The sequence below is a fragment of the Montipora foliosa genome, chromosome 9 (assembly GCF_036669935.1).
Source record: "Montipora foliosa isolate CH-2021 chromosome 9, ASM3666993v2, whole genome shotgun sequence".
NCBI lineage: Eukaryota > Metazoa > Cnidaria > Anthozoa > Scleractinia > Acroporidae > Montipora > Montipora foliosa.
The window spans coordinates 31,649,309-31,661,808 of record NC_090877.1 but is presented as its reverse complement, the minus strand read 5'-3'; the positions used below and the strand labels follow the sequence as shown (position 1 = coordinate 31,661,808).

The window sequence follows — 12,500 nt, the reverse complement described above, 5'->3', positions numbered from 1 at the left end:
CAAATTCTTAAGAGTCATGACATTCAAGTCACCAACAAACCAATTAAAACTCTCCAACAGGAATTCCCTGCCCCCAAGTTTGAAGCTCCTAAAGACGATCAATGCAATGTTGTTTACAAAATCCCATGCGCATCTTGTCCATGGAATTACATTGGTGAAACAAAAAGATCATTCAGCACCAGGAAAGAATATCAGGAATTTAAAACAATGTACCTAAAGGTTCAAACATTGCAAAACATGCATGGACTTTTGATAATGTAATTGACTATGATAACTCTACGATTATTGACAAAGGAAATAACCACATTAGGAAGACACTTGAGTCATGGCATAGGGCCAAAATCGTTGAGGTGGACAACAATTCATGCCCACTCCCTAGACAATACAGTGTATAACATTCTTTTAAACAAACACCAATCTTAGCGCTTTTCGCATTCCTCCAAACATTATTTCTACATTATTTTTAATTTGTGCGTATCACTCTCTATATTTAAATGTTTTAACGGTTCATTTAATATTATCAGTTATGTTTATCCGTCAAAGACAGTAGAGAGTAGATTTTGAGTTCAGATGAAACGTTTGTGAGTGGCAAGATTTTGAAGGTACCATCGCCACCCCTAGTACTTTTTGATGAAGCTGGGCTACTATATAAAGAGGCATCTTTGGGATGGCTTGGGCTTGAGTCTCTGTATCTATTCTCAACTTTGGAATCAAGATAGCCAGAGAGGAATGGATTTATGCCCAAGGTGATGTTCAGAAACTGCTTTGCAGTGGAAAAGTTTTAAAACTGATTTGGCTTCATCTCAAGGATAGACTTAGGCCTCATAATTGATCAGCTATGGGACAAATGACAACCCATTTTCTCAACTTTACCCAACTTTTGTGACCTATATGGGTCTATGCAAATTGAAGGAAATCGAGGCAAACTAATTTACAGTGAAAGTCAATTCGATGATAGGAAAATGTCAACCACTTTACTGAACACATGCACAAATCTTACTGCAACTTACAGTCAACATAGTTCGGATGTTCCCTTAATATGTTCTTGTAAAGTGCCTCTGCTTTGTCAAACTCACACAAGGACTCATGAAGACGAGACAAGTTGTAAGTTGTGGTGACAGATATTGCATTGTAATAACTCTCATCAGCCTGACTCTCCTGCTTGCAGCGCTCAAGAGATGACTCATAAAACCTCTGAAAGTAAAAATAATTGCAAAACATCACCACAGTACTCAAAGGAACATAGTGCTCAGCCTCACAGTAAAAAGAAGTCCACACCAAAAAAAATTAAAGAAGGAGCACAAAGAATAATAATGTTATCTCTGCTCTTCCCAGAGCAGATTACCCCTTGACCAACAGTACTGATCAAACTTGAAAGTCACTCTCAAGATTTGAGACTTGACTCGAGACTCAATTCTCAATGCTCAACAGTGAAGTCAAGTTTTGACACTCCAGAAACAAGTCTTTCATGTTTTGAGTCAAGAAAATGATGAGCTGGTTGCTTGGCTGATTTCCTGAGAAACAGATTAGACAAACAAACTTCCCTCATGAGTGTGCTTTTTACAAAGAGCAAGCAAGTCAAATATTGAGTACAGGTACATGTAGATCAGTTTGACAAAGTACACATACAGTCTGTTGTGAATATCTGCTCAGAGGATCTATGAATAATCTGTCAAAAGCATGTATTATTCAGAAACAAGTGGTATGAGTTGCTGACATCACTTGAAGGCATCAAGAAAATGGAACAACTCAACCTTGAGCAATCCATGATTTTTATAACAAATAATAATTGTTCCTTCAGGAGTAAAATCAAAGATAAAAAGATCTCCTCTTAAATGCACTACAATTATTCACCTTTGCTTCATTCAGGTTACCCAGTCTAAAGTGCAATGCTCCCACGTTGTTTAGAATCTCTGGAGGAACATCAGCCTTGACTTTTTCTTTCAGAAGACGAGATGCTGTGCCATATGCTTGAAGGGCAGCCTAAAACAAATACCAAGAATTAATTTTATGTGATATGTTAAATTGTACATAATTAGGTCATGTCAGGCCACCAATTTACATGCAGAAATTTCGCTTATGGTTGTCATGTTTATTAATCCTGTCCTAAGTATTACAGCTGTATTGATACAGTATCTAAATGCTTGACTGCCACTGTTTCTTCTTTTTTCTTGTTCTAGGATCGTCCAAGCCCAAGGAGGGGCACTCCCTTATATGTGCTATATAGGTATGTGCAGACCCAATGGATATGCCTTTTTAGCCATTTTGGTCTGAAATATGGTATCGATTTTGACCATTTTGGTCTGAAATCGGGTATTGACTTTGATCACTTTGGTCTGAAATAGGGTATGGTTTGTGCAATTTAAGTCAAGAATTGGGTCTCTTTTTTTGGAAGAAACTACTTCTTTATCATTAGGCGATACGATCATCAACCAAAGCCCATGTAACAGCTGAAATAGGGTAAAGCAAATCATAGATTTCGGTCCCCCACTTCTCTTAACCAAAAAGCCTACCCATGTCAATTAGTGTTCCTTAAGCTGGTGCCAAACTTTTCATCACCAAAATGTAAAAAACACATGGCATTACAATGACAGGGCCAATAAAATTAATCCTAATCCCAAACATTATTAACCTCAAGCTCTCACCCTTAGCTTCTACAATAGTCCTGGCTCTAGGGTCTTTCTCCCCCCCCCCCCCCCCCCCCCATAATTAACCCACTAACCCCTGGGAGTGAGACAGATTTCACTCTGTCTAATGCCAGAAGATTTTACTCGTCAACTGGGGACATCCTAGGGCACCCTCCATTAAGCCTTTGTGTATTCTCCCCATGAGATCACTCTGTATATCCCTATAGATGACAACTAACCTGGACATCAGACTGCTCTAATATTCCAGCTAATTCGATCCAGGCTTCAACATCATCAGGATACTGCTCTGTGACTTTCTTCAGATGGTTCTGTACATGAACAATAATAAATGTAAAACATGAGACATGCAAAATTGTAATTACCACAAGATTAAACCTTTTAACTCTTGTATTTATTTTAAACAAAGGAACCTGTAGATTGGGGGAGTATGGTTGGCTCACAGGGTTGACATTGATTCCCAAATGGTGATAAAATTAATGTTAAGCCCTGTTGGGCGAGGGTTAGTTTCTGGACAGGAGACCATCTAGGAATAACCCTTGCTGTACGCTGCCAAACAGCAGGGTTGCACATAGTGATGAGTGCACTCGCCTTCCACCAATGTGGCCTGGGGTCTTCTTTACGGGCTCGACATCATAAGTGGGTTGAGTTTGTTGTTCGTCCTCGACTCTGCTCTGCTCCGAGAGGTTTTTCTGAGAGGTTTTCCCCTGGGTATTCCGGTTTTCCCCTCTCCTGAAAAACCAACACTCTGGACAAATTCCAATTCAATCTGGATTAGAGGGCCACAAGTTAGAAAACTGCAATAGCATATTGCCTGTCCCTCTCTAAGCAAAAGCTACACTAATCATCATCATCATCATCATCACCATGTCCCTAATTCTGAAGTCACCTTAGCTGTTTCTCTCTTTTCCAGGTCTGTAGATGTACTGTACAGGGATCCCAAGATTTTAAGTGTCTCATAATTTCCAGGTGTTGCTTTCAGAACTTTCTCAAAGCATTGGGCAGCCTATGGCACAAAAAGAACAATAATCTGTATAAGTGGCTGTCTTTGGGAAAACCAGGCTTAATGAAATTTGTCATAGAACGCATTTAAACGCATTCTGAATGCATTACAATGAATTCTAACGTTTGCCAATAATTTGTAACGCATTTACAACATTTCCCATCAATCACTGGCAATTTTGTTCAATGTTTCACAATGATTTTCCAATGTTTTTCAACACACTGGCAATGTTTGCAAACATTCTTATCGAAAAAGTTAATTCCGAAGGCGTTTCCACTATCAACTGGTCATTATAGACAATGACACATTCGTACCTTGAAAATACATGGTGTTGCGTATATTGGGAACTACCGGTATCATGTCACAGATTTCCTTAGATTGCTTGCAAAGCGAAGCATGACTGACATTTTAATTGTCTTTCCAAAAAGCAGATTCTTTGCGTGACAGTCAGAATCTGCGTTTCATTTCTCTGTCTTTTTATTTTTCTGTGTCGGGAAAAGTCTTTCCTGTCACTACCCTACTAAGTAGTGACTTTGTGCATAGAGCCTTCTGCGCATATTTTGATGGGTTTCAGGGGGCGAGGAGAAATGCGTAGATTTCTCTGGTGGACACAGTAGAATATTTTATTAACCTGCAATGGTGTCAAAGTCATTGAAACACATTTAATGATGTTTTGGTGGATCTTTAAACAAAATAATTATACCTTTGGAACGTCAACATTATTGGATAAACACAGGCGGTGGAAAATAAATATCTGGAATCTTAAACGCAACAAGTAATGTACTTAGACAACGATCATTTGCCCGTCGAGCCGTAATCAAAGTGAGTTGTATTTCTAATATTTTACCAAGTGTGATGTTATGTACAACACTGAAACCAAATGGAAAATTCTCTGGTAACTTATGGGTTCAACAAAGAAAGAGAAGAAATTGAACACCTTAAGTGGATCTGTGATCTCTGTTGTCTGGCTATTTGTATTTATTTGCACTCAACTCTGCACAGTCTTCAAAGAAAGCTTATCATCTATTTTGTGCTTCATTATTCAAGAAAAAGGTTCTTCAGGAAAGGGCTTAATCCTGAAATTCATTTGTTGTGTATGGTAATTTGACATGATTGGGTTATGTTGTCTTCGTGCATGCAATCAGTTAGGAAGGGTTTTTTGCCTCTAATAGCAAATAATTTACGTTGTTTGTTTCAATAGTTTTTTTTTTTTTGCTGGAAAAGGTGGCCTTTATAAATTCATCATGTTGTGTAATATTCGAGCTTAATAAATTTGCATATGTGTGTTGAAATGTGATATCCGAGGAGACAGGAATTTTTTTTTGCCAAATTTTGGGGTCATGAAATTACATAATTTACGTGACATAGCTCCTTTTTATCACCAAGATTTTTCAACAATAATAATTTATATTGCTATACTAACCCAAAAACATTCAGATAGTAAAAAACTTCATATTAATTAACCATTTCTTTTGCTTTCGTGCTTGTCAGCATGATTGTGATTTCAGTTAAATATTAAAACAAAATTAAAAACCAAAGAAAGAAGTTTCTTGGCTAAAAAGTATGTTGTTTTACTCTGAAAACGACGAACGATTAACATTCTTTCCTGTAGTTCATTCAGTTGACACAAGGTGATCCCGTGAACCTACATGAATGCCTAGCACATGGTCAATTTCTTCCTTTTGACAGAACATCATGACCTTTCCCTTGATTCATAAAAGTCAGAGACTGCAGAATTTGTCGTGTTTTTACGATCAATTGTCATTAATCTTTCGATGTGAATTCGATTCAGAATTATAATTACGGTATATAAAACCTACGGTATATGTTCACTCACATTGTTTGCATCCCCTCTTGCGATGTACATTTGTCCTAGTCCAAAATGAGGCAGAATAAAGTTTGGTGATGCAAACTGAGTAGCTTGATAATAGTACTGAAATGCTTGGTCGTAGTCACCCTTTGGAGAGACAGTAAGAAGTAAACTGTGTAACACCTGCTTGACTTGAAAAATAAAATAATGAGCATTCTTACTGTTACATGTACTAGCTAGTAGTTGATACCTGTAAATGAAAGATGCTTGTTGCTACCATATGCTTAACAGAAATACAGGGATGTTAGAACAGCAACAAGGAGATTAATTTTTATTGTCAATTGCAAGTGGTCTTCGACCAAATTCACAACCCTAAAGGCTCTACAACTAAACACCACTGTAAGCATTGCATTTCACATACATCCGTCAAACTGGAATTAACACTCTGTATGGACACTGCCAAACTTGAATAAAATGGCTTACACTTGTTGGATTTTTTCTTTCCAATGTTACATGTAAAGTCTAAACTTAGCATGACAACATTGATGAACTGTGTGTATTTTCAGCATTTCACAAAAACTTAAAAACTGATGATGCATGGTAATGATAATATCATTAGACATTAAAGAAACTTCAAGACTCAAATGCGAACATTTACCTGCACATGAAACGCTCTGGCCATTTGATAACAGCTCTCTGCCTGCATGGCTTCAACTTCTGTGCCATGAAATGCATGAAGAGCCAAATGCTGAACCTTGTTGTATTCCTAAATGAGGACCAAATTTGACAACAGTACAAGAAACTACGATATTTTATTTTATTCTTTGTTGTTATTACTATTATAATGAAATACATGCATATTTTTATCATTTTGTGTAGGTGTACTTTGAATGGGCACTGAGTAAGCACAAACACTCGCCAAAAATTGTCGTCACAATTCAACGCTTATGATGCAACATTCCACTGAATTTTGGCAAAGAACATTCTGTACATTTTGTTGCTGCAATACACTGTAAGATACATGTAATGTGTGGAAAGTCAAGGAATAAACACCTGAATGAAGAGAAGGAAAGGCAATAGAGATTGACAGCTGTATAGAGTCTTTTTCGTGTACAACTTCATACATGTACCACAGGAAAAAAACTGGGTGTCATCCAAGGGCCAGCAGTCAAACCCTGATGATCAAATGGGCTTCGAATTTATTTCACCACTACCAAATAAAATGGAGTGTCAGTTACCTCTGACACACAAATTGAGGCCTGTGCTTGTGAGATAGACAACTGGATGTGCTGTAATAAGCTTAAGTTCAAAAGTGACAGATCAGAGCTACTTGATATTACTTCTCAGTATTGGCCTCTCTTAGAATTAGTACTTCCCCAGTGCAGTCATCAGCATCGGCTCGTAATCTTGGTGCAGTTTTTAACAATAGTTTAACATTTGAGAAAAACATTAGTGCTATATGCAAATCACGGCTAACTGAGGCTTTTATAGCCAGACTCTGTCTATTAAAGTAGCCAGTTGCACAGGTTCTACTATGTAGCAGGTAGGCATTACACATGCTCTTTAGCAGTAATGAATAAGGCCTTAACAGATTTGGCCAATGCAGGTGTACGTTATAATCTGAGATCGAGGAACACAGTCTTAATGTACTCATTTTATTTACATGTACAACAAAACCATTGATTTTATGACCTTGAACGACCAACTTCAAAGAACACGAAGATAACTATTGCGACAAGAATAGCCCTTTTAGTATGGTCACATTCCATTAACCATAATGGAAAACATTGCAACACTATACCAGTCACTGTCTGGGAGTTAATAGGAATAAATAAATACAGGGATGTCCTTAGAGGCCATAACCCGTAACACCTGTTACGGCTGAGCTCAGTAAAATGTTACGGGTGATGATTGCTGCAGAATAAAATTAATAGTCATGGAGCAAAACAAATTGAAATTTATTTATAAACATTTACCTTCTAAAGAAATTATAATTGCTGCCTAGTGTTGCCTGACGTGTGTTCCAGATTCTAAGACATGTTTTTGGTAAAAACCCAAACATTTTCCGTAAAAAAAACTTTTGGAGAACATCCCCGATTGATCGTTGTTGGATTCCGACACCATTTTCAGTGACAAAATCATTATCAATACACTGTACTTGATATACATGTAAATGGCATTCCGCTGACCATTTTCCACGGTTCTGTGATGCATGATAATTTCCATGTGGTTGCTTTATCTTTACTCATTGTGAAGTTTATCTTTTTGCCCTGTTTGCATCACTTTTTGATTGAGAAAATATAAGATTTACACCTCAGAGTGCAGGAAAATGCATTTCAGAGCATCTAATTCTAAGAAATTTCTGGGCGACCATGCCCCCAGACCCCCTAGGGGCTCAGGCCCTTTGACCCTGCCTTTACATGGCCTTTGGCCAGGTATTTACATGTTACAGGTGAAATCATGAGTGTTACACCTGCTTCAAAACTTAATGACAGCCCTGAAATAAATAATAATAACTATGGATAAAAGAGAAACTTGTTTACATGCCAAATCTTTATTAAAAGTAGATATCTACATGTACAGTAATCAGTAATCAGTAATTCAGCAAGTCAGTATTCAGCAATTCTCTGCGGAATCAGACATGGACTTTCTTTAAGCCATCAAACTCTTGAAGCTTTAACACTGATATGAAAGAGGACTGCCAGATGATCATTCGTTCCAGATACAGTGTGGATATCAGAAATAACACGTGGGTAGGATGAGAATAATAGATCCAACGTTTTTCCAGATGTTGGACGAGTAAGGCACCTCACATGCTGCATGAGTGAAAAGTCCTCTATAATTTGAAGAAACCTACTATGTTGAGCTGAGGTAGCTTAGTTGTTAACAAAATAATGGAACCTCAGCGGACCAGTTGATACCCTCAAGGTTGAAGTCTCCTGCCACTACTATGCTTGGGTGATGATTAGAGGATACAAGAACACAAATTAAAGAAACCAAAAATTTTTCCAAAACATCTTGGGGAGAATTTGGTGATCCGTTACACAATGCTAGATGGAGAGATTTACAGATACTGATCTTAACTGATGACCAGAGGATTTTCCAATCACTCCAAAGGTAGGCTCTTGATTGCAAACTATTTCAGGCTTAATTGCCTGGAACACACCTCCTCCATTACTGTTTCTGTCCTTTCTAAACATAGTATAGGTGGGTGGGAAGACAGAATAGGTCAGCATTTTGTGGTAGAGCTTGGATTCTCAGCCACGGATGATATCAGGCTTGTGATCGAAAGTTAAGAAGAGCTTGAAAATGAGATGGACCCATTGCAGTTGATAATCCTCCCCTTTAGCAGGAAGTTACCTTGGAATGGTGGGGGGCTGGAAGCTGACAGGTGGTCAAGCTACTGGTTGATGTTGTTGTTAATGTTATCTTGGGATTCCTTCAGAATACTCATGTCAACGTCTGAAGAAAGATTGCTAATAATTATCAGCAAAGGCAGAATCTTTAAAGTTGTAACACATGCAGGGCAGCTTCGTGGAAAGCTGACAGTCAAGGAGGCAAGTTTGGTGTATTCAGCAGGTGTTACTTTGCTGCATTTGATGTGGCACCAGGAGAGACAAAGATCGCATTGAATTGCTTCATGGTTATGAGCTACGCTTCTTTGGCAAACTGAACATAGGTTTTTATTACAGTTAGCAGCTGGACCAGGATTGGAAGAAATATCGCCACATGAAAGAAGCCATATCAGTAGGAAACCAGCAACTACGGTAAGTTGAGCTAGTATGCCAAACTTGAGGCCAGGAAAGTCTTATGACAGTGTGCATGAAATGCATAAGTACACTCAATTTCTTAGAAGAGTGACCACACTACCACGAAAGTTGTGGTAACAGTGCAAAAAGTATATGACTTCAGTCCTTTTTGCTTAAGGAGATGTAGTGAATCGTTTGGATGCCGTGAGCATACATTAGAGAGCAGAAATATAATTTAAAGAACACAGCTTGAGAAAACACAACCAGCCGGCATTACACCCCGCAGACTACTTGAACCAATGCTGCAGACTATTTGAACCAAGGAAAACTAAGAACAACTAAACCTAATAGTCAGTCCCCAGCTTAAACAAAGGACTGCAGATCTCAAGTCCCACACTGAAACTAATGGTTCATGGGGCCTCCTGAATTACTATAATTGAGAGTTAATTTAATGTACAGCATACCTTCTTGAAGAAGAAATGGTTTGCCAAATGATTCAGAACCATGGGATTGGAGTTATCGAGTCCATAGGCTTGTGAAAGCAGCTGGACACCATTCTTAATTGAATCTCCCTGTCAACCAAAACGAACAAGACAGTAAGTCTCTTATCAGTTACAAGTTACACTAGCATAAATAACTCCACCTTTTTCAACAAAATATCTAACAATGCTATTTTAGATAGATAACAAGGACCAAATTTTTCAGTGGTACTGGTACATTGTTCTGACTTCCTCTACAGATAATGATGAATGGGGCAATTTTACAGTCACGCAAGTACAATGTACACGTAAAATGTAGTAAATGGATAATGACTCTTTCAAGGTGGTTCTTTTTTCAATAAAGCGATTGTGCAGTCCAGTTGCCGAGGTCAACAAGCACTAAGGATTTACATGTACGATAATTCTAGCTTCGAACTTTACGGCTTTGTTGTCGCTAGCAGGTTAGTATGATCCACAGCATTATCCCCTCCCTCTGGAGTCAAGGCTGGGCCTTGTTATTATATGCACTCAAATAAACTCAGGTCACTCCAATGCGGTTCTGTCAAGTCTGCGCAGTGACTTCCCCCAAGCTTGTTGGCTGCGTTGCCCTCTGAATATTGCCCGCTAACTGATACTCTTCCATAATCCAGCACATACTGTTTTGCATTCAGCTCGTAGTGCTGGGGAGCTAGAGATAAGTGAGGTCCCTTTGCCACACAATCACCAGAAGTTGCACAGGCTAAGCTAACGCAAGGCAGTGCTCCCCCATTAACACCAACCAGATTCAATGACTGTTTGCTCATACATGTGTATTTAGCAGCCTTGTTGGTGGTAGCGCACTGCCTAGTATTGCCTACCCAAAGTTCTTATCTATGGCTTAGGCTTGTCTGCAAGGGGAGCAGATGAGCACTGCAGAAAGGTGATGACTGATACAGTTTGGATGAACTGTTGAACAGATGTGTATTATAACTGGGGGCATTGGGAAGGGCTTATACCAGCTACTTGAGAAAATCAATGACCATATCTTAATCATTTTTTCGTGCCATTTATAATTAACCACAGATCTTGCTCCAATGCAAGTGATTTCATTGGACATCAGAATTGCCTTTATATACACGGTTAGATCTTCTTCATGTTAAGCTTTCATATTTCCAATTCCTAGTAAGTGTAAAATTATCAACAAGAACAGCAAAGAGGATGGGCACGTCCCCTGTGGAATAACATCCCCTGAGGAATACCACCCCTTTTGGAAACCATGCAATGGTACTATACTTAATTAGCGTATTCTGGGACTAGTGATTGGCGTTTTCATCCTTTACATTGGCATCATCAGGGTTTACCTTTTTTGAGTTCAGTTCAAGGATGGCAAGACCTGTCATGGCTCCAGTGCACCGTGGATCCAAGCAGAGGGCTCGCTCAAATGCCAGTCTGTATAGAGAAAGAGAGAGACCACGTGGGAGTAAGTTGTAGTTCAACAGAACACAAGATACATGTACATGTTGTAATATAAGAAACACATTGTGATTTTGAAGGATCCTGTTTTAACAACAGTGATAGCGAAACTAGAAAGTTAAACCCTAAATTTTAACCTAAGATCTCTCAAAGAGGAAAATATTATGTAACAGTCATGTATATATTATGGTCCAAACTTTGTCTTGGTTTTAAATTTTTCAAACCAGTTCCATATTGATTTTTCTTTGTCTGATATTTGCTGTAGTTCAATTTGTTCCTCTGCTTTAATTTTTTTCAAACCAGTTTAAATGTTGTAAACTCCTTTTTTTATTGATTGCCTAAAAAGAGGACTTTCCTTTTTTAGGGGTGTAGTTAATCAAAGGGGGCATGATTGTTTAAAGGCGGATCTCAAAAGAATGAGACAAAAAAAAAGGATCCTTTTTTGTCCCTTCTACTTCTCCTGATCTTCACCACTATCTCTGTATATCCTACCACACCCTTTTGTCACTCATCTATTCCCCCTTTAATACATCATCATGTACCACCATGTAGCCCCTCCCCCCCTGAATACCACTTATGCCCACCCCCTATTACATCTCTCTCAGCATATAATGACTTGACGTATTCTGATGATGACTGGTATTGTGGTATCTGCCTTCCTGATATATTTCTTTTTAATCATTTTGATAATGATACCAATTTTTTTTTTACCTCGTTAGATCTTCAATCTTCGGCCAACTTTGACAGCTCTCTTTTGAGAGATAAATATTTAAATCTGTTCTTGGAAGACCCTGATACTTATCAACTTCTTCACAACTCTGACCTTGATCAGACATCAATATGCTCATATCAACTTCTAACTTACTATCTAGATGCACTTATATGAACACTAGACAGTTTAATGTGTCTGCAGACTCCTCTAACTGCTTCTCGTTGTTTCACTTAAATATACACAGCCTCAAAAAAACACTCCTATGACCTACAGGAATACCTCTCCACCCTTAATACATCTTTCTCTGCCATTGGCCTCTCTAAGACTTGGTTAGGTACATCTTCTTATGATTTGTATAGTATCCCTGGTTACAGTTTCATTTCTAACCCCTGACGTGTTGGATCAGGAGGTGGTGCTGGCATATTTCTTTGTGATACTTTTGAATACAAGAAAAGGTGTGACCTTGAATCTACAAAATGCGGCCTTGAATATGTTTTTGTTGAAATTGTTCAACCAAATAAGGAAAATAATGTCATCTTGGGTTGTTTATACAAACCCCCTAACGTTCAGACTGAAATCTTTAACGATGAAAATAATTAAAGAAATCCTTGCTAAAATTGGTTACTAAATTAATATTGTTAATGCTGATT

At 38.3% G+C, this 12,500-nt stretch overlaps 2 protein-coding genes across 2 annotated transcripts in view; one reads left to right on the top strand and one right to left on the bottom strand.

The window, feature by feature from the left end:
* LOC137971252 (uncharacterized) overlaps nucleotides 1–12,500 on the top strand; it is a 251,111-nt gene that overhangs the window by 65,692 nt on the left and 172,919 nt on the right. The window lies entirely within an intron of this gene.
* Nucleotides 1–12,500, bottom strand: part of LOC137969388 (RNA polymerase-associated protein CTR9 homolog) — a 61,538-nt gene that overhangs the window by 27,504 nt on the left and 21,534 nt on the right. The window contains exons 10-17 of the mRNA XM_068815602.1: nucleotides 11,027–11,114; nucleotides 9,672–9,779; nucleotides 6,117–6,224; nucleotides 5,486–5,605; nucleotides 3,535–3,651; nucleotides 2,867–2,956; nucleotides 1,855–1,983; nucleotides 1,011–1,194 (exon numbers count right to left, since the gene is read on the bottom strand). Of these exons, the coding sequence (XP_068671703.1) occupies nucleotides 1,011–1,194; nucleotides 1,855–1,983; nucleotides 2,867–2,956; nucleotides 3,535–3,651; nucleotides 5,486–5,605; nucleotides 6,117–6,224; nucleotides 9,672–9,779; nucleotides 11,027–11,114 (944 nt within the window). The remainder of the gene's footprint in view (nucleotides 1–1,010; nucleotides 1,195–1,854; nucleotides 1,984–2,866; nucleotides 2,957–3,534; nucleotides 3,652–5,485; nucleotides 5,606–6,116; nucleotides 6,225–9,671; nucleotides 9,780–11,026; nucleotides 11,115–12,500) is intronic.